Source organism: Saccopteryx bilineata, chromosome 4 (assembly GCF_036850765.1).
Source record: "Saccopteryx bilineata isolate mSacBil1 chromosome 4, mSacBil1_pri_phased_curated, whole genome shotgun sequence".
Lineage (NCBI taxonomy): Eukaryota > Metazoa > Chordata > Mammalia > Chiroptera > Emballonuridae > Saccopteryx > Saccopteryx bilineata.
The window spans coordinates 144,702,277-144,725,984 of NC_089493.1; the positions used below are offsets into that span (position 1 = coordinate 144,702,277).

At 39.1% G+C, this 23,708-nt stretch overlaps 1 protein-coding gene across 1 annotated transcript in view; it reads right to left on the reverse strand.

Moving 5' to 3' along the window:
- POU6F2 (POU class 6 homeobox 2) overlaps positions 1 to 23,708 on the reverse strand; it is a 602,035-nt gene that overhangs the window by 157,172 nt on the left and 421,155 nt on the right. The window contains 1 exon segment of the mRNA XM_066276613.1: positions 4,760 to 5,052. Coding sequence (XP_066132710.1) covers positions 4,760 to 5,052 — 293 coding nt within the window.

The following is a 23,708-nucleotide window of genomic DNA, read 5'->3' on the forward strand; positions in this document are numbered from 1 at the left end:
CTTCTCCAAAAATGTATTGTTCATTTGTTAATAAAACTGTTTGTTTTTCTTTTGTCAGTATCTCTTTTCTTAGTCTAATTTACAGAGTTCCAGCCTGAGAAATTTTTTTTCTCCTCTTGCACCTGCATCAGTCACCCAATGCAGTTTTAGGGGTTTGTAACATAAAACTTTAAATAGAATGAATGGAGTTCTAGTAAGTATTTAATTTAACCCCTTTCCTTCATAGATGGAAATACTTAGAGCCACAAAGCTTTGATAAATATCATGTTAAATTGATTGAGACAAACTACTGGGGAGAGAAGGTTGGCCCAGGACACTGGGCCTTTTCTCTAAGAAGGAGCCATGATTGGACATCGTTTCCTTTTAAAAGGATGAAATTCATGTAGGTCTGGGTCTAACTATTTCTGAAAGGTTGGGCTCTTAGTTTTAAAAAGTGATCATGTACCACTCATTCACAGTGTATCACTTATCCACTCTGGAACTTAGTCCTGAAAGTTTGCCAGTGAGAAAATATCAGGAAGCAGGCTGTGCTTACTGCATAACAGAGGTGGAATCCTGACGCAGTTTAGTCTTGTATGCCTGAGTGGTAACGAAACCTTTACATTAGCAAATGCACACAGTCAGAAATGACTTTATGCTCTTTCTAGAGCAATTTCACCTGAGGAGGGGACCATGCCTCTCATTCCTCATCCAGGCAGATAGCTTTCTCTCCCCTAGCTGCTTCCGCTGAGCTCTCTCTCCCTCTGTTTTATTAAAATGTGCAGTACAACAAGAAAAGGAAAAGATTATCCTTCTTCCTGCCATGGAAGATGGTATGCAGAAGGCCAAGGTTAAATGCAGCATTTGGTTTCTTAAGCCTCTCTAATGTATAGGTGTGGAAAAGCAATCTGGGACTGGAGCTTACAGCGGCGACTCTTCTGAGGAGGAAAACTTGACTTTAATTTGCACTCCATGGCTAAGATAAAATCTGCTTCTGTTATCATTATCCCACTTATGTTTGTCCCCACTTTGTTTCCTCTCTGCCACCCAGCTGGGTGGGAAGAAATTAATCTGACCTTGAAGAATACTCAGAATTTTTAAGACCATCTGGTTTTCAACAGCCAATAAAATTCTAGAGTCCTACTAACACTTAAATCATAGACTCACAGGTCTGCAAAGGATTTTAAAAATCATATAGCCCATATATATATAACAAATAAGGAAAATAAAGTCCAGAGAACCAATGTGACCTGTACAAACTCGCAAGCTAGTTGGAAGCAGGGTCAGAACAAGAATGAGGCCTCAAACCTCCCTTCCCCTGGCACCATGACTAGGCTCCAACCATGTCCACCCCATCTCCAGATCATTCAAGAAGGAGTGTGCACACATATGGCTTTTACACAATCTTTGGAATTTCATTAGTGTAAATGAAAACCCCCAAGGAAGAGCCTGAAGGAAAGTCAGCTCAGAGGTCATAGAAGGGAGATATTTATTTCACCATTCTTATGCTTATGGGGTCTTTATCCAGATCAAAATGAGATGTTGAAATTAAAATTGTGCGTTGTTATTTCTACCCAAGAATGATTAGGCCATTTCCTCCCAACCCCCAAATTAGTTGCTTTCATTTATGTTGCTTTCATTTATGTTTCTGATCTGCTTCTACCCAATACACTCTAGTTTTAGATCCTGGCCCAGCCTGTAGCCCAGAATCTGCAGCAAGAAGAATAGGAACTGAGAGCCATCCTGGAACCCAGAGGTTGATTTCAGCTCACAGATGCATTTTGTTTGTCTCACACACTGTTTTCAGCATTTGACTATGAGTTTTATACCCAAGTCTGCTTTACTTAGTTATACTGACTGTCCCCTGAAAACTTTGTATTTATGAGGTAGGCAAGTCTTAAGTCTCAATGGAGAATCTAAAAACAGACCTCCACTCTGGAGCACTAGCTCTCCGATAACTCTGAGTGATCAAAATTAATGAATGAAATTAGTTTCCTATCTGAGCTTCCCCTGAAGTGATAATGCTTTAGGTTCATATCTGTCTTGAAACAACCACCTGATTTTGTAAAATAATCTAGTTCATGGAATGTATTTGAAGAGTGAAAAAAATTATAGAACAAAATTATGGAAAAACCTGACAAGAACTATTTGGAGAATTTTAGTCGAGTTTTACCACCTGCCACCACTATTAATTTTATTTCATCTTGAAAAAATGACCTCATCTATAGATACCCACACAATCCAATTTTATTAGTTTTTTTCTGAAGATATAACATCAGTTTCAAAATACAGGTAATTGTTATCTTTCAAAGCTTTTTTTTAAAATAAAAAATCTTCTGAATTGCTGGCTTTCCTTGACAATCTAACTTGCATAGTTATAAACTAATCTCTCTCAAACAGATTTTCAGTAATATAAAAAGATAAAGCCCAGATGGAAATAAAATTTTTTAATATAATTTAAGCTGCCATATATTTATTTAGTTGATCTTTATTCCCTTAATAATCTTCAAACAAAAATGCTGATTCATTTGGAGTTCCTTTTAAATAGTTTTCTTTTTTTAAAGTTCAAATATTCCATGTTGTACAAATGCCAAAACCCTTCAGTTAGAGTAGAAAAAAACACTATTTCAAAGTTATGGACTTCTCCATTTCCTTACATATGCCTATAGTAAAGAAAACACACCTTATATTCCTACTGATACATATTTATTCAAAATTAGTTCTTTATCTATTTGGCAATATTTTAATTTTTCTTTTAACCAAATCACATCTTTGTTTTTTATCCATTAGATCCAAAGAAGTTGGAATATTATCTACCAGTGTATTTATTAAGTTAATAAGTTAAAACTCCAACAGAGAAAAATTAGAATATTCTCTCTGGGTTATAAAGAAAGATTGAGGCTCTGAGGCTTCATCTGTTGCCAAAAAACAAACAAACAGAAAACTAGCCCCTGAATTTCCATGGCAAACCATGAAGAGAGCTTTCAGAAATTTTCCTAATACAACTTATTTCCATGAGGTTGAGTGGTCACTTCATCTTACAGTCCCATCAACAGCCATTCAAATGGGTTGTTTTCACTGGCCAATAGAGATATATGAGCTGCAAGAGTCCAGAGGAGGCTGATGTCCACAGAACTCAAGGCTTTCACGCAGCTTTAAGGACTACTGGACTGGATATAACAGCTGAGTAAGAGCTAAGTAATCTCCCTCAGAGGGGAACAGGCTTTCTCTTTGGTAAGTTCACTTATTTTGATGGCTTGGAAAGAGGACGTGTTTAATCACATGGTGTACAGGTATGTCTAATTTGTGCCTAATAAGCATTAAACCCATTCTTTGGGATAATAGAGTTGAATTCCAAATGCTGAAAATATTAGGATGGCTATAACCACGCATCTTGTAAGTATGCTTATATCTACTGTCTCAAGTGTACAGTGAAGACTTATTAAGTGTTATTTGAGTGTTATGTCAAAGGTGTTACATTGTCTTGGACTTGTGATATTTTAAAAACTACATCTACAAACCCAACTCAGGAAAATGTTCAAGTAGAAAGTAGCCATGACCCACGTGTCAGGGAAAACACAATTACTCTTCTAATCCAAACATTTCATTTCCAGGAAAATTTTGGGCTACTACTGAGAATCCATTTTCACAGGGGGAAAAAAAATGGTTCTAAAATACCAAACATAACAAACAAATTTAGTTGTAAAATACTAAATCTCTAAATCTACTTGCCTTGTGACTGGTGCTTTCCTATATATTTTGGCCCTAAGAATGCAATGGCTATTGTCATCCAAAAGTGGGGAGGGCTGCATGCCCCACCATGGAGAATTGGGGGGATTGGTATTTGAAATGAGTGCATAGGCTGCTCACTCTGCCGGACTTTGTCATTGCACTAAAAATGTACTCAATCATCTGGGATCTCATGGGGGGAAAACATCCTTATGTAAGTCTAAAATGAGCTATAAACTTCAGGATCTGATGGGTTGGCATCACAGTCACTACGTTTTGAAGCTAATTTATTTTAAAGGCCATTAAGTTAAGAATGGTTTTCTGAACTATAAAGTTAGATATTCCTGAACGCTCTTCTCCATTGCTCCTCAATGATGTAGATTAAAGATGAGCATTCATGATTAGCCTGAATTATCTACTTTGAATGCCTTCACAGTAATACAGTAACTATACAGAAGCTTACTACTTTTTATAATCTTTATGACGCATATTTGTTGAGGCTCTTGGCATGAATGTAGACTACTTGTTAGTCCACGGAGTGATGGTTGGAATCTGGGACATAAGACTGGGGCTTAATTTCTTTATCCTCCTAACCCCAGAGAGTCTTTAGAAAAATAGAAACAAAAGAGCACAAAGTACTTAAATAAGACACTGTTGTATTCATAATCTAGAGAAATAACCACTGTGCCTCATGGACAGGAGATACAGTTCTCCGCGGGGCTACAAAACTGAGCTAGTAATAATTTTAATTGGATGCTATCTTTGCTGCCTTCAAAAAGTATCATAAAATGGAATTATTACGGGCTACAAGTGCACTTGCAGGGCCGGCCTCTCACAGGAGGAGCAGATAACATTTATCCTTGGAGGGTCACATCGATGGGGCTCTATTTGTTTCCTTCGTGGGCACCCCCAGTTGCCTGCTGTTTGCTTCCTCTACCTGACGCCTAGGAGATCAATTTGACTTGGACGCTGCCGAACCGGATGCTAAGCTCTGCCTCCGGGAGAGCACCGCCCGGGGTGGTGCCCGGTGCCCGCGGCGGCGGGGGCGTACCTGCAGAGGATTGGGCGGCGTGAGCGGCGACGGGAGGCCGCGCCCCGGAGACTGGCTGGGTTTCTGCGGAGGGCTGGCACTCTGCCGGGTTGGCGACGGCTGGCTCTGGGGGTGGGGCTGGGGCTGAGGCTGCGGGGGCTGCGGCGGCGCCGGGGGCGGCTGCGGGGCGGGCGGGCTGGGCTGCGGCGGCGGGGGCGGCGGCGGCTGGTGCTGCGCCGGCGCGGGCGGCGGGAGCGACTGGAGCGGCTGGAGTTGCTGGAGCTGCTGGAGCTGGGAGTTCAGGGATGAGGTAGCTGCAAGGAGAGAAACGCGGTGAAACACGCGGCAGCACTCGCTGCGCCTTTGGCAGCTTGTCCTTTAGAAACACTTCGCCCTCTCACCCCGAAGCTCTCTTTGTAGATGCAGCGTGGGACTCTGGGAGAAAGAGGCACTCTTGGGGATCATTGTAAACTTTAAGGAGGACGAGAATGTGCCACATCAAGGTATTCCTTTGAAAGGTACTGAGCAGAACAAGCCTAGAGTGTGCACTGGAAACGGGCACGTGTTCCAGGACTTTCTCTTCCTCCCACACTGCTTGGGAAATACACTTCTGCTTTCAAGGTTTGATTTAGGTTAAAGTTCAACCAGTTTAATTCTTTCAGTAAATGGTCGCCAGGAGTTAAAAATAGAAAACTAAATAGTTTGTAATCTTTTCATTATCACCTCAGTTAATCGCGCCACTCTCGCTACTGCAGACCCCTGCTGGCCTGCTCAGACCTGTCAGTTTCAAGTCTCTATAGTTCTTTTAAAATTTAAAGATAGTACATGCTCCCCTGTTTTTCAGAGTCAAAATCCTGAGCCTGAATCTTTTGCCTGCAAATCAAAGACACATAGACCCCCCAAACTGGGAGGATTATATAACAATATATAGTAGGTGACTGTGATGCGTTGCAGTGACTAGTCACATTAGCACCTCAAGGACACGCAAGGAACTGAGAGAATGAAATCTTTCAAGATTTTTCTCGTTATGTAAAAAGTAAGAGCTAGTGGGACAAGCTGTTGTAACACTGAGCACACTAATTTGTTCTCAGGTACCCATCTAAAACAGAACAATTCTGCAGCAGGAAGACATTTAGTTTGGCCAAAGAATGATCTAGAGAAAATTACTGCTACAAGTTCACTTCCTTCTTTCTCAGAATCTCATTCTAAAAGCTTTCCAAGAAGCCTACAAATAAATATAAAAATCAATGTTGAATGCATAAGGTGGAATGCAATATTTTTCTCCTCCTTACCTAGAACTTGTCAAGATTTCCAAACGGAATAACTTCTGTTTGCGGTATTAAACTAGTCCCTATTTTTTTTTTCAGAGACAGAGTCAAAGAGAGAGATATAGACAGACAGACAGGAACAGAGAGAGATGAGAAGCATCGATCATCAGTTTTTCATTGTGACACCTTAGTTGTTCATTGATTGCTTTCTCACATGTGCCTTGACTGTGGGCCTTCAGCAGACTGAGTAACGCCTTGCTCGAGCCAGCGACCTTGGGTCCAAGCTGGTGAGCTTTGCTCAAACCAGATGAGCCCGCACTCAAGCTGGCGACCTTAGGGTCTTGAACTTGGGTCCTCTACATCCCAGTCCGACGCTCTATCCACCGTGTCACCGCCTAGTCAGGCATAGTCCCTATTTAAAAAAAAATTTTTTCCTTAAAAAAAATTTAGTGATTCTGTAAAATGACAAATATGTTTTTGAGAATGTATTTCTGTGTATGTTGACCCATGTGCTGAAGACACACAGAGAACTTTCTCAGTAAGGAAATCAAATAGAAATCATTTTGTAAAATTTATTGAATAGCAGCTAGGCACAAATACTGTGTCGGGTAATATGTAGTATTTAAAAAGGCGACATAGTCCTGCCTGCCTTTAAGGAGTTTATACTCTATTTGTGGAGATAAGATGAAATCATAAGAAATGATCAGGCTTGGGGTAAATGTTATAGAGTCCTTCTAATTTTAGATGCTTGATCCAGATCAGTTAATTGACTAACTGGTCAACACTGTGGACATTGACCAAAATGACCAAAAAAAGATCTTCTGGGCTGGAGAAACCCAGAAGCCAGCATGGCTCAAGTGATATTTCTGAAGGACAGTGTGGAGAATGGATAGCTTGGAACAGAGGCTTTGGGAAGTTTTGAATGACTTGAGACCTTAGAGAAGGTGAGGGACCTATCTTGTGAAAGTGGAAGGAAGATGGATCATTCCAAATTAGCCTCTGGTATAAGCCATATTTTAAATAGAAACTCAGGTTTACATAAAGCAAGGCAGAGCTACAGTGGTACAATGATAGTTGACCGTTTTCAGGGACACAGATACCAATTCTGTGTCCTCAGGTAACATGTTGGGTTTCCGTGTTGGACCAGTTAGGATGGCAAGTCCTCTCTGGGTCAATGAATTACTGTAGGTTGGCTCAAACACTCAGTCTGATTGTGTCCTGCCTGGCGTGTAAATATAGTGTCTGGACTCTAAAGTTAGAGGTGGTGTGCATGAGAGAGGGCTGGAAAATACCCAATAAGCAGGAACTCTCTTTACTTTCTGCTCAATTTTTCTGAAAACCTAAAACTGCTCTGAGACATCAAGTCTGTACACTAAAAATACCCAGTCATCATCCAATTTATTGGAACTTGAAGAGTATGGTCTAGTTTTGCCATTCTCTTCTGTCCCTTGGCTCCTATTGTGCAAAATCACATATTATTGAAGACCTGGGAGCCTGGCTGAATCCTCATCTCCCAGGCTCTTCCGCAGTTGGAGGACCCTGGGGGAGTGAGGCTGGATGTCTTCTTTGGGTAGACTTCCAGACTTTGGGAAACTGATTGCATCTTGCTTCCAGCCTGATTTAAATCAAGCCTGTCCTGATTTCTTTCAGGTGAGGGAACATATGTCAGTGCTTGTTTTCATAGTTGACTTAAACACCATCCTGTTTCATTTAGGTTAGAAAAGCATTTATCTAAATCAGCATTTAGAAACAGGAAAGACTGGGGAATATTGGCAGGCAGATTTGGGCAGACGGGTAGGTGCAGCAGACCATAACCTACTAATGAGACATGGTCCCAAACCTGCCGCTTGCCTGGAAAGGTATAACCTAAACTAAACTTCTGAGTCACATAAACTAATATGGTAAAAATCACAAACAATAAAATACAGTCAGGTATAGGCTAGACGCAAAGAAAAGCATGAGGGGATTGTACCTGAATGTAATGTAACTCTTGTCTAAAAAAACACAGAGCTGCCTGCACAATAGTATGAAAACAAAAGTTTAAAAAAATGCTAAAATATGAATCTCTAAATGGCTAATTCTATTAAATACATACTGAGATATAGATACAAGTTAGGAAAGTTCAAGAACATGTTTGACCCATAGGAACATTTGCAGATAAAATAATAACTTTGGGGATAAAACTCTGACTCTATTTATGAAAGATTAAAGACTTTACTCTCTGCCTGACTGGTGGTGGTACAGTGGATAGAGCATTGACCTGGGACACTGAGGTCTCAGGTTCGAAACCCCAAGGTCTCTAGCTTGAGCACAGGCTTGCCTGCTTGAGCGTAGGATCATAGACATGACCCCATAGTAGCTGGCTTGAGTCTAAAGGTTGCTGTTTTGAAGCCCAAGGTCACTGGCTTGAGCCAAGGACACTGGCTTTGGCTGCAGGTCCCTGGCTCAGCTTGACCCCCCACCCCCACCCCCGTCAAGGCATGTATGAAAAGCAATCAATGAACAACTAAAGTGATTCCAGTAGGAGTTGATGCTTCTCATCTCTGAGCCTTCCTGTCTGTCTCTCTCTCTCTCATTAAAAAAAAAAAAAAGTTTACTTTCTTTCCTAGTGTTTTATTTATATACTTCTATAATTGTTTCCTCTATTTCTGATCACTACACTATACAGGCCAATGTTAAGTGTAAAATTGAACTACAATAACAGTAGTTATGAAAGAAAAAGAGATGCATAGAAATTTACATTAGGCCATTATATTATTTTTTAAGTGAGAGGGAAAAAGAGAGAGACAGAGAGGCAGGCAGGAAGGGAGAGAGATGAGAAGCATCAATTCTTCGTTGCAGCACCTTAGTTGTTCATTGATTGCCTTCTCATATGTGCCTTGTCTGGGGAGCTCCAGCTGAGCTGGTGACTCTTGCTCAAGACAGAGACTTTGGGCTTCAAGCCAGCAACCTTGGGTTAAGACAGTGACCTTTGGCCTCAAGCCAGCAAACACAGTCAATGATCCTGAGCTTAAGCTGAAGAGCCCGCACTCAAGCCGACAACCTCAGACTTTCAAACCTAGGTCCTCAGTGTTCCAGGCTGATGCCACTGTGCTACCACCTGGTTAGGCAGGCCATTTAAAATTTTTCAAACTTACAATTTTGAAAAAGAAACACAGGACAAAATTCCACCACACTCTGAATTTCCTAGAGAGAAAGAAACACTATGGCAAAACTAGTGGCTTGAAACTTCCCAAATAAATAATTTAACATGACAAAGGAGTAACCAAAAATACTGCATTTCTCCATTTGTTCAGTTTCTTTATATCCACTATATAAAAAAAAGATTCTCACTTTCACTATTTTGTTAAAGGTTTTCTCAGGAAACTACACACAGAAATAGTCATACCAGCTGGGGTATGAGGATTATATTCAATGAGGTTCATACAAGATTACTTTCAAGTCAGGGAAATGGAAAGTAAAAGTATAACATATACCATTATATATGAAGAGCAAGTCCATGAATGATTCTGGAAGATAACAAGTGTATCTTTCACTTAGCAAGGTATTTGAAACACCTTAGGGTTCACAGAAAGCAAAACAGTGTTTAAATGCTAAAAGAGGTGGGATTCTTAACAACACTCTCACTTTTGTTAACACAAAGTGTAACATTGTGCTATTATCATCACTCTAGTGGATATTTCAATTTAAGCACTTCTTGGACTTTTCAGGTTCAGGCATATGTGGGCATAGTTGGTGAGCTGGTGGCTTGGGTTCTAGAGACTGCAGGGAAGGAGTATGAGTTATTATTCATGGTGGATGCCATACACTCCTGGTCCCAGGGAGAGAATGAACACTGAATAAAATAAAAAAGGGTAACCTTGAAAGTATGATGCTATGTGCAAGAAGCCAGATGTCAAAGGCCACATATTGTATACCTCTGTTTATATGAAATATACAAAATAGGTGACTCTGTAGAGATAGGAAACAGACTAGTGGCTAACCAACATGGAAGCTTCTGGCTGGGGTGATAAAAAGTTATGAAAGTAGATAGTAGTGATGGTTGGACAACATTGTGAATGTACTTAATACCACTTAATTGTACACTTTAGAATGGTGAAAATGGAAAATTTTTTGTTGTATGTATTTTATAATAATAATAATAATAATAATAGTTGTTTCTCTATATTCATACAGTGGAGACCAAGCCACACTGCCTTGGAATACCACAAGGAAAGAGAGTAATCTGCCCCTCTACATTGCTGTATAGTCCAGAGGGCTAAGGACAGCCACCAGTGAGGACTGCACCTGGTCAGGCAGGGGAGAGAGATATGGCCAGGGCTCTAGGTGCTGGATGGATGGTGAGGGAACTGTGCTTGCAGGAGAGGCACCGGTCTGACAGAGCAGAGCAATAGGATTTCTATCAAGGAGACTAGGGACTCATTCATACCCGAGCGCAATCAAGGCACCTGCTGTTACTTTTAGAAATGCTGGAGAAGTCTCGGAAGCTGGACACTGTGTGCAGGTGGACAACAGTGATGACAATTTGGGTTCAAATAGACAGTGCTTTATAGTTTGGAAAGTAGTTTCACTTAATATGCATGAATTACCTTTTCAAGGCAACCATATATAGAGATGATATCAGTGCCATGTTATACACATAAAACTTGGGCTCAGAAAGGTTAGGTGACCTTCCCAAGTTTACATAGCTAGTGAGTGCTATGGAAAACTCAGTTTGAGGCCCGCTGCCTCCCAAATCCTCTTAACAGAAGGGAATCACTTGTACGGACAAGACAGCCTATTTTTCCCCGAGAGCTGGAACAAAGATAACTACTCACTTACACAGATATGCCCTCCACAGCCTTACTGTTGAGCAGAGGTGGTGCAGATACTGGCTGCAGAGACTAATTTGAAGGTGTCTGCTCAGTGATGGATTGTCCAGCTCTTGGGAAAGTATGTAAAGTTGTACCTCTGTCCTGCTGCAGGCAAAACATTTTTTAAAGCCTGCTGATAGGAAATAAAAGTGTGCATTTTGAGGATAAAGATGTTAATTTTGGTATGAATCATGAGTTATTATAGAGAACAGAGACACAGAGTTGCAAGAAGGAGGTAAGAAGTATGACTGGAGAGAAGGTGGGGAAGGGCCACAGTGCATTTTATTCATATCACAAGTTTGCCTTGATAGAAGAGATTATTTCCTCCGTACTTACACACAGGGTAGTGACAGCATGGTTCTCAGGCTTTATGATATCTTAGGACGGTAACTGAGTAGGGCAGCAGCTACATTGTCCACAGAACCTTGTGACATGTCGCCTCTAGGGTTGGGTGGCAGCTACAAGTTCTCCAAATGGATTTTCTCTTTATGAGGGGCCAGTGGCTCCAAGATCAGGCCCAGTCTATGGGCTCATGGACCACCAAAAGGAAAGGCTGTGCTCCTGGGTGTAGCCATCGCCTCCCTCTTTCTGTGTTTATTGTTCACTTCTGTTGCCCACTAGAATCCCTAGAAGAAGAGAAAATGGAATCTGGCACAACCTAGCCAGTGGAATCTGAGATAGTAAAACTGGACATCTGCATACCCCCAGCAGAGGAATAGCATCCAGGGCAGCTGAAACAAAGACACGGTAGGAGCCCCTCTGGTGCCCGCACCAAGGCATCCTGCCCTGCACTGGCAGACAGGACTTCGCAGAGTTGATGGAAAAAGCAGGTTGGAGTCTTGGGATTTTCAATGAATACAGAAGGTGAAAACTTTGGGGGAAATTTGTTTCTACTTTTGACAACAATGTCAAATATCAGCAAAATCAGCTCTGCCTCGAAGATGATGATGTGTAACCCTCTCATCTGTGGTCAGCATTACCATCTGCAGAACTAGTGCCAGCGATGGCTTTAGCTGTCATTTGCAGAAACAGGAAGAAATGAGAGGGGTATCTTGTCTACAGAGGTTTCCCGTGAGGATCTAGGGGTTCCAGTCCCACACCAGGCACCATAGCTCAGGCACTTCCAGTGCCAGGAACCCTTTAGCTTCTGGCTGCGAAAACCAGTGAAGATTGGCAGAGTGAGACAGAGCACTGCTGGAGTCCCAGGCGTTCCTCTAAACGGGCCTCCGCACAGACTTGCTCTCAGACTCACTTGTTCTGAGTGCCATGCTTGGGCAGTCAGTATTTGAAAGACGCCAGGGACATACTGGAAGAACTGAATCATGCGGCTTCAGGAAAAGGACTGGCAGGGCCGCTTTTTCTCAGAAAAAAGTGCTGGCAGAAGCCATTGTTCCTTTCCTAAGTCTCCACCTACAGACCCAGGCAGGTGTCAGATCTGCGTTTCCATCAACCAGGCTCACACTGTTTGCCCTGGTAACTCCATGCAACCCCTCCCCACCCAACTTTAGGACCCACACAAGTCCATTTCAGTGGCATTTCCATACAAAGGGCCAGTCTTGGCTCATGTTACAATTTCTCAAAGTTTCCCAAACCTAAACAAGCAGCCTTGGCCTCAGTGTGCCCTGCATCTCTTGCTAAGCAGAGCACAGCTCTAGCGCTCAAGTCCAGCGCTAGAGGCAGCCAACCTCAGTTCACAGTGTAGCCTTTCCTGGGCACCTCCTCACCCCTACTGCAAGCCTAGCACAGGTGGCAGCCATTTGGAGATCACTCTGTAGCTCATAGCCAGTGGCCCTGGGGAGGTCACAGGCAGCCAATGACCTTGGTCTGCATCTTCTAAGAGGCCCCCAAATGAACAAACCTGGTGGCCAGCTTCAGACTACACTAGAGCATCACCCAACCATCTTGACAAATGACAAAATCAGAGGGCAGACTCAGAAAGCACCAGAGAGCCCCATGAAAGCAAATCCTGCCTCATAGGGTCAGGACACTGCACAACAGCTCTTCTATTGCAGTTGCAGCCAGTCCTTACAACCAATCAGTCTGAGGGTCAATGCCTCCCAATAGCAATCAAGCCTCACTATAACAAGAGGGCACACACAACCCACACAAGGCTACACCTCAAGCATCCAGCTCAGATGACCAGATACACTTCACCACTGGGCTCCACAGGACACTTACTACATAAGGCCACCCAACCAAGAATGGGAACATAACAGCTCTACCTAATACACAGAAACAAGCACAGGGAAGTAGCCAAAATGGGAAGACAAAAAATATTCCGCAGGTGAAAGTACAGGAGAAACCTTCAGAAAAAGGAACTAAATGAAATGAAGGCAAACAATTTTAATATAGAGTTCAAAACAATGGTTATAAGGATGCTCAAGGAACTTGGTGAGAACTTCAACAGCACACAAAAGGACATGGAAACCATAAAAATTAATGAGTCAGAAATGAAAAATATGAAAACTGAAATGAAGAATACATTAGATGAATCAACAATAGAGTAGATGAAGCAGAGGCTTAACTCAGCAAGTTAGAAGACAAGGTAACAGAAAACACCCAATCAGAACAGCAAAGAGAAAAATAATTTTTAATATAAGGATAGATTAAAGGACCTCTGGGACAACATTAAGGGTGCCAACATTTGCACCACTGGAGTACCAGAAGAGGGAGAGTAAGGAATTGGAAACCTATTTGAAAAAATAATGGTAGAAAACTTCCTTAGCCTGGAAAAAGAAATAGACATACAAGGCCAAGAAGCACAGAGTCCCAAATAAGATGAACCCAAAAAGGCCCACACCAAAACACATCATAATTAAAATGACAAAGGTTAAAGACAAAGAAAGATCTTAAAAGCAGCAAGAGAAAAGCCATTAGTTATCTACAAGGAAGCTCCCATGAGACTGTCAGTTGATTTCTCAACAGGAACTTTGCAGGCTAGAAGGGATTGGCACAAAATACTCAAAGTGATGAAAAGCAAGAACCTATAACCAATATTACTCTACCCAACAAAGCTATTATTTAGAGTAGAAGGATAGGTAGAGATCTTCCCAGACAAGAAAAAGCTAAAGGAGTTTATCACCACCATTTTATAAGAAATGTTAAAGGGCCTTCTTTAAGAAGAAGAAAAACAAGATTAAACATATGAATAATAAAATGTCAATAACTAAATATCAATCAACAATTACTTTAAATGCAAATAGATTAACTGTTGCAATCAAAAGGCATATAGTGGTTGAATGGATAACAAAACAAGACTCTTACATGCTGTGTACAAGAGACTTCAGCTTGAAAGACACACACAGACTGTAAAGTGATGCAAAAAAGTATTTAATGAAGATGGGGACATAAAAAAGAAAAGCTAGAGTAGCAACACTTATCTCAGACAAAATAGACTTTACAACAAAAGCTATAATGAGCCAAAAAGAACCCAGAAATCCCATTTCTGGATATTTATCTGAAAAAACCCGAAACACGAAATCAAAAAGACATACACATCCATATGTTCATTGCAGCATTATTTACAATAGCCAAGATATGAAAGAAACCTAAAAGTGTATTAACAAATAAATGGATGAAGAAGAATGTTTCATATTTCCAATGAAATGTGACTAAGCCATGAAAATGGATGAAATCTTGTCACCTCCAACAACATGGATGGACCTGGAGTGTATTCTGCTGAGTGAGGTGAGTCAGACAGGTGCTGTATGATTTCACTTATATGTGAAATCTAAAAAAATAAAATAAACACAAACAAAAACAGACTCATAGACACAGAGAATATTTTGACAGTTGATAGATGGGAGAGAGATTGGGGGAATGGATGAAAGAGGGGAAGAGATTAAAAAGTAAAAATTCATAGTTACAAATAGTTATAGGCACATAGGGTATAAGAAAGAGAATATAGTCAGTAATATCATAAACTATGATGTCAGATAGAGACAAGATTTATCTGGATGATCACTTTGTAAGTCTATTCAGAATATTGTGAAAAATAGTCTATTGAGTCTATTGTCTATTCAGAATGTTATATAAAAAGTTCATACTATATGAATTTATGTTTATAAAACTGTACACAAAGCGAAGTGATCTCTAGTGACAGAAAGAAGATTAGTGTGTTGGGGGTGGTGAGGCGGGATGGGGAGGAAGACATGGGGATGATTACATGTAAAGAAACACTATGAATCTTTTAGGGATGATGAATATGTTCATTAACTATGGTGATGGTTTTATATATATATGCAACATCAAATTGTACACTTTAAATATGTGTAGTTTATTGTATGTCAATTGTACCACAGTAAACATAATTAATATTAAAAAAGAAAGATAAGAAGCTGGAAGATGGTAGCCACTTTTCAAAGAAGGTATATGTTTCTCCTCATAATAGGAAAAAAGGATGAACAATAAGGCACGTCAGGCAAAACAAATACTACAAGGGAAAAAAAGTATGGCTTTATGAGAAACGATAAAAGAAGCATCCAACATGAAGATGTAGTATGATATTGAGCACTTTGTGGAGAATGAAAGGGTAATGTATTTGAATACTTCCTTTGATTAGCACTAGAATTCAGTCTGAGGGCACCTGATTACAGCATATGTCGTAGCTCTGCAGAAAATAATAAGATAGCCATATTAAGGTTAAAAGTGTTTACTGCTTTCACATTTTGAAGCAACCTCTAAATGAGCTACAAAAAACATAAATGCTATCATCCTGACCACATAGAAGTGAAAAGTTGGGAGGAGAAAGAAGAGGAAGTGAGGACCAGGGAACTAAGTAAGAAATCAAGTCGTTACAAAACAGTCATGGGGATGGAAAGAACAGCATAAGAAATATAGTCAATAATATTGTACGATCTATGTCTGGTGCCTGATGAGTACTGGGAATATCAGGGCAACACTTTGTAAAGTATATGATTGCATCACCATTATGCTGTGCTCGTGAAACCAGTATAAACTAATATTGAGAGTAAATTGTAATTGGAAAATAAAAATAAAGAGATGGCTCCATAGTTATCAGAACAAATGGGGATTTAAATATGCTGTTTAGAGTTACAAAGTTAGCCCTGGCTCAGTGGATAGAGTGTCGGCTCAGCATATGGACATCCGGGGCTCGATTCTGCAGTCCGGGTACATCAGAGAAGCAACCACCTGCTTCTCCCATCTCCCTCTTCCCCTTCTCTCCCTCTTTTTCTTCTGCAGCCAGTGGCTCAATTGGTTTGTGCTTCAGCCTCAGTGCTGAGGATAACTTGGCTGATTCAAGCATTGGCTCTAGATGGGGTTGCCATAGTTGGGGTGCATGCAGGACTCTCTCTCACTATCTCCCCTACTCTCATTTAAAAATAAAAAGAGTTACAAAGTTAACTAAAAATAATTAGGAGAAGGGAAGAGATGTTCGGAGATGTTGTAAGTGAGCTGATCCTTCATACACTTTAGCAGGAAATGAACAGATGATACATAAAGTTAATAAATCAAGAGGCAGAGGTAAATAGAAAGTATTGAGAAATAAAGAGGTAAACCTTGAAGAGCTAAAATCAGAAATGGTTCAAGGCGATTGCCTTGAGGGTGAAGCGTATAGGTGAGTCTCAGTATTTCTTTATAAAACCTCTGTACTGAAATGATTTTTAACCACACGTGTGCATTACATTGACAAATTTTTTTTAAATAAAATTCAAAATGTTGGCTGCATCTTGTATAATAATCGCTCATTTTTATGTGCCAGGCACTGTTCTATGCCCTTGATGTATCTTTTCTTATCAATTCTCTTGATAACTTTATAGTGAAGTCAGTCTCCTAAATTGGATTTTCCCAGATGCACACCCTGAGCCAAGGATTCAAGTGTAATTAATTTATTAAGGAAGATCTTCCAGAGGATACCAGGGAAGGAGTAAGGAAAACAGGATAGTGAAGGGCAAGAAGCCCAGCAGGGGTGAGATTTTAGGTGAAGGCCACAATCCATCCTCACCCCAGGAGGCCTTGAAGCATGAACTGCTCCTTAGAGTTTATCCTTCTCTCTTTCCCTACACTGGTCATTAGTTCAGTGGTGGTTGCACTATGTAGCAGGCCCAATAAGGTACTCAGAAATGCCCAGACAAGATATGAATTTCTATGGAATTATTCTACATATATGGGTTGGTCAAAGTCCAATCATTTCGGGTCCCACTGGCGATTTTATATATAAAACCTATGACACCATATCTATATATAATACCAGCTCTATCTCTAAGCAAATTAAAAAGAGAGATGGCCCTTAGGCTCCAAAAGCTTGATCAATTAATTATGGGATAGAGTGTTGGTGATATAGAATTGAATAAAACAGAAACAATTTTGCTCTCAAGTTAAGTTTGCTTAAAGTGCAGTTCCATTAAAGGCCTTGAGATAATGAAAGTTTTAATATATTGCTAGAGAGTAACTATCCATCAGACAGAGGTTAGTTATTACTGGAAGCACAGAAAGACTCATTACAGAAACCAGTTGTGGGGTTCCAGTGGTGGTCTGAGGCCTGTCTAGTTCATGTGGAAGGAAGAGCCCATTATGGAAAGTTATGTGGCCATTTTCACTTCAAATAATTGACATGCTTAGTTCGGTATTCACACACATCTGAAAATCTTTTGCCAAGGAAAGGATTTTCATGGAATTATCCTTTTACAAGCAAAGAAACTGTTGGCCAAAGGACAATCACATTAGGTCTCCTAAACAATTATATTTCTCTTGGTAAATTCAAATAGACATTCAGTTTTATAAATCTGTCTTTTCCAGTGCAAGTCATCACTGATATTCTGATTCATTATAAAGTACTAGTTAGATTCAGTTTCTTGAGGCCCCCGCCCCCAAGATCTGGACCCTGAATGAGAGCAAATTCACATTGGGCTTTATTGATGACACCAACTGTGGTGTGAAACTTCTTTTGAAAAAATCCACAATAAACATCTGATCCTGATAGTCTAAGACAGTGGTAGTCAACCTGGTCCCTACCACCCACTAGTGGGCATTCCAGCTTTCATGGTGGGCGGTAATGGAGCAACCAAAGTATAAATAAAAAGATAGATTTAACTATAGTAAGTTGTTTCATAAAGATTTATTCTGCCAAACTTAGCGAAAATCTGACATAAAGTACTTAGTAAGTAATTATTATTATATGCTTTAACTTGTTGTAACTCTGCTTTGTAAATTTTATATAGTAAAGTTACTTCCCTACTTTATAAATCACCATTACTGTGGAACTGGTGGGTGTTAGAAAATTTTACTACTAACAGGAATACAAAAGTGGGCAGTAGGTATAAAAAGGTTGACTACTCCTGGTCTAAGAAATGGTATACAGAATGCTAGTCCCCAGATATACCCCACAGAAGAAAAATGTTCTGTGGTCAAATAATTTGAAAGACACTATATGTATTCTCTTTTTGAGAATCATGGTGGGGATTAGAATATTAATGGCTTAGAATTTCAGCATTAAAGAAACCTCACCTGGCTAGTTAGGTCAGATGGTTAGAGCACTGTACCAAAACACCATGGTTATAGGTTCAATCCCAAGTCAGGGCACATTTAGGAAGTGACCAATGAAGGCAAAACTAAAACGAAACAACAAATGAGTGTTCCCTCTGCCTCCCTTTTCTTCTCCGTGTCTCACTAAAATTAATCAATCAATCAATTAAAAAAAAATCTTGACTGACATTTTTTAGGTTAATTTAACCTCATTGACCTTGGAATCCCATCATCATTTTTTGATCAAACTTACACATATATGTGGAACTAATGTTGTGAGAGACTTATTTAGAAGTAACTTGAAGGTGTCTCTGTTGTAGTCACACATGACCATTTTATACTTAAAAGAATTATACATCAAAGGACTGAAGCCTAGTTTATGTCATCACCATAGTGATACAACAAGCAAATCTCTGCCTAAGAGTGTCACAGGGGCAGAACCTAGGGTACAGTGTCACCAGCCAAAAAGAGAGAGAAGAAAGAAAAAGGAAGAAGATAACGTCTCAAATCCAGGAAAAATCTAGTCTTTATAATTTTTTTCATTTTTTTTCTTGTATTTTTTTTTCCTCCCACCTTGGTCATTTTATCCTCTTTCTGTTTTATTCTTTTCTTTTCATTTTGAACTTTATTACCCATAGTTGTTACATTTTCCATTCTTTTTTTTTTCTATAAGTATTATATTCCAAAAAACTTAACTCAATTTTTTTTCTCTCTCTTTTTGTTTCTTCTTTTCTCTTTTACTTTTTCTCTCATTCAAATCTCACCCCAAACCAAATTATTTTATTCTGGATTAAAATTTTTTCTTTGTGGCATTTTGTGTGCTTTTTACTTCACTTTTATCTCTTTAGCATTTCCCCCAACCCAGGCCCTCCATTCTATGTATTTTTCTTCCACTTAGCACAACAGGATTTTCAGTTTTTCACTGCATTTTCTCAAAAAAATTTTTTTATCAACTCTTATTAGTGTTATTAACAATACCACTCTCAAATGCCATTAAAGTAAAAGAAATCAAATATCATGGATAAAAAAGACAGTGATATAGCTCAGATAGATGAAAAATCTATAGAAAAAATTTAATAGCTTAGAAACCTTGGAGTTAAATGACAGAAAATTTAAAATTGAGGTCCTACAAATACTCAGGGATATATAAGAAAGCACAGAACAGAAATTTAGGGAGCTCAAAAAAAAACTCAATGAACAGAAAGAATATTTTACCAAGGAAATTGAAACTATGAAAACGAATCAAACAGAGATGAAAAACTCAATTCATGAACTGAAAAACGAGGTAACAAGCTTAGCCAATAGAACAGGCCAGATAGAGGAGAGAATTAGTGACATAGAAGATAGGCAACTAGAGGCACTACAGAGAGAAGAGGAGAGAGACTCAAGAATTTTAAAAAAATGAGATAATCTTACAGGAATTGTCTGACTCCATCAGAAAGAGCAACATAAGAATAATGGGTATATCAGAAGGAGAAGAGAGGGAAAATGGAATAAAGAACATACTCAAACAAATAATAGATGAGAACTTCCCAAGCCTGTGGAAAGAACTAAAGCCTCGAATTCAAGAAGCAAACAGAACACCAAGTTATCTTAACCCTAACAAACCTACTCCAAGGCACATCATAATGAAATTGGCACAAACAAATAACAAAGAAAAAATTCTCAAGGCAGCCAGGGAAAAGAAGACTATAACATATAAAAGAAGGCCCATTAGATTATCAACAGATTTCTCAGCAGAAACTCTACAAGCTAGAAGAGAGTGGACTCCAATATTTAAAGTTACAAAAGAGAGGAACTTCCAGCCAAGAATACTATACTCATCAAAGCTATCACTCAAATACAAAGAAGAAATAAAAACATTCACAGATACAGAAATGATGAGGGAATTTATCACCAGAAAACCTCCACTTCAGGAAATACTAAAGCAGGTTTTCTGACCAGACATAAAGAACAAAACAAAATAAACCTACAAGTAAAAGCTCCATCAATATCACAATAAAAACAAGATTGATCTACAACAAAGAAACAAAAAAGGGGAGAGGAGAAAGATTAACAGTAGCAAAGGAGGATGGAGTGCAGAAGCACTCATGAGATAATGTACTGCAATGAACATGATATGTATCCTTTCCATTACTTAATGGCAACCATTCCTGAAAAAACCACCACAGAAGCACATGGCTTGAACAAAGAAGTAACAGAGGAAAGAAGTATGGATTACAACCAAACAAAAACAAATGATAGAAAAATAAAAAGGAAGAACCAAAGAAGATACAAATCTATCAGAAAGCAATATATAAAATGGCAATAGGAAACCCTCAAATGTCAATAATTACACTAAGTGTAAATGGATTGAACTCACCAATAAAAAGACACAGAGTAGCAGAATGGGTTAAAAAAGAAAATTCAACTGTATGATGCTTACAAGAAACACATCTAAGCTACAAGGATAAAAAAAAATTCAGAGTGAAAGGTTGGAAAACAATACTTCAAGCAAATAACATCCAAAACAAAGCAAGTGTAGCAATACTCATATCTAACAATGCTGACTACAAGACAGCAAAGGTAATCAGAGACAAAAACGGTCATTTCAGAATGATAAAAGGGACACTGAATCAAGAACACATAACACTTCTTAATATATATGCACCAAACCAAGGAGCACCAAAATATATAAGACAGCTACTGACTGACCTAAAAACAAAAACCGACAAAAATACAATCATACTTGGAGACCTCAGTATACCACTGATGGCTCTAGATCATTCATCCAAGCAGAAAATCAATCAAGAAATATTGGCCTTAAATGAAACACTAGAACAATTCAATATAATAGACATCTACAGGACATTTCATCCCAAAGTGCCAGAGTATACATTTTTCTCTAGTGTACATGAAACATTCTCAAGAATTGACCATATGTTGGGCCACAAAAATAACATCAACAAATTCAGAAAGATTGAAATTATACCAAGCATATTTTCTGATCATAAAGCCTTGAAACTAGAATTCAACTGCAAAAAAGAGGTAAACAAACCCACAAAAATGTGGAAACTAAACAACATACTTTTAAAAAATGAGTGGATCCCTGGCCGGTTGGCTCAGCGGTAGAGCATCGGCCTGGTGTGTGGGGGACCTGAATTCGATTCCCAGCCAGGGCACATAGGAGAAGCGCCCATTTGCTTCTCCACCCCCCCACCCCCTCCTTCCTCTCTGTCTCTCTCGTCCCCTCCCGCAACCAAGGCTCCATTGGAGCAAGGATGGCCCGGGAGCTGGGGATGGCTCCTTGGCCTCTGCCCCAGGTGCTAGAGTGGCTCTGGTCACCGCAGAGCGACGCCCTGGAGGGGCAGAGCATCACCCCCTGGTGGGCAGAGCATCATCCCTGGTGGGAGTGCCGGGTGGATCCCGGTCGGGCGCATGCGGGAGTCTGTCTGACTGTCTCTCCCCGTTTCAAGCTTCAGAAAAATACAAAAAAAAAAAAAATGAGTGGATCAAAGAAGAAATAAGCACAGAGATCAAAAGATATATACAGACAAACGAAAATGACAATACAACATATCAGAATCTCTGGGATGCAGCAAAAGCAGTAATAAGAGGGAAGTTCATATCACTACAGGCCTATATGAACAAACAAGAGAGAGCCCAAGTAAAACACTTAACTTCACATCTTAAGGAACTAGAAAAAGAAGAATGAAGACAATGCAAAACCAGCAGAAGAAAGGAAATAATAAAAATCAGAGCAGAAATAAATAAAATAGAGAACAGGAAAACTATAGAAAAAATTAATAAAAGAAGGAGTTGGTTTTTTGAAAAGATTAACAAAATTGACAAACACTTGGCAAGACTCACCAAGGAAAAAAGAGACAGGACTCATATAAACAGAATCCAAAATGAAAGAGGAGAAATCACCACAGGTATCATAGATATACAAAGAATTATTGTAGAATACTATGAAAAACTATATGCCACCAAATTTAACAATCTAGAAGAAATGGATAAATTCCTAGAACAATACAATCTTCCTAGACTGAGTCATGAAGAAGCAGAAAGCCTAAACAGACTCATAAGCAGGGAGGAAATAGAAACAACTATTAAAAACCTCCCCCAAAATAAAAGTCCAGGGCCAGATGGCTATACTAGTGAATTCTATCAAACATTCAAAGAAGACTTGGTTCCTATTCTACTCAAAGTCTTCCAAAAAATTGAAGAAGAAGCAATACTGCCAAACACATTTTATGAGGCCAATATAACCCTCATACCAAAACCTGGCAAGGACAATACAAAAAAAGAAAACTATAGACCAGTATCTCTAATGAATACAGATGCTAAAATACTAAACAAAATACTAGCAAATCAAATACAACACATTAAAAAAAAATTCATCATGATCAAGTGAGATTCATCCCAGAATCACAAAGATGGTTCAACGTACATAAAACAGTTAACATAATACACCATATCAACAAAACAAAGAATAAAAACCATATGATCTTATCAATAGATGCAGAAAAGGCATTCAATAAAATACATTATTTTATGTTTAAAACACTTAACAAAATGGGTATAGAAAAAAAATATCTCAACATAATAAAGGCATTTATGATAAACTATCAGCTAACATCATATTAAATGGCACAAAACTGAGGACTTTTTCTTTAAAACCAGGAACAAGACAAGGTTGTCCACTCTCTCCACTCTTATTTCACGTAGTGCTGGAAGTTCTAGCCAGAGCAGTCAGACAAGAGAAAGAAATAAAAGGCATTCATATTAGGGAAAAAAAAGTAAAGGTTTCACTTTTTACAGATGATATGATCCTATACATCAAAAACCCCAAAGACCCCTCAAAAAGACTATTAGAAACAATAAACCAATACAGTAAGGTTGCAGGATACAAAATTAATATAAAAAAGTTGATTGCCTTCCTATATGTCAACAATAAAACTTCAGAAAATGAGCTTGAAAACACAATCCCCTTCATGGTTGCAATAACAACAATAAAGTACCTAGGAATAAACATAACAAAGAATGTAAAGGACCTATATGATGAAAACTATAAAGCATTGTTAAGGGAAATCAAAAAAGATACAATGAAATGAAAAAATATTTCTTGTTCTTGGATAGGAAGAATAAATATAGTCAAAATGACTATATTACCCAAAGCGATATACAAATTTAATACAATTCCCATCAAAATTCCAATGTCATTTTTTAAAGAAATGGAACAAAAAATCATCAGGTTTATATGGAACTATAAAAATCCCTGAATAGCCAGAGCAATCTTAAGGAAAAAGAACAAAGCTGGGGGCATTACAATACCTGACTTCAAATTATAATATAGAGCTACGATAATCAAAACAGCATGGT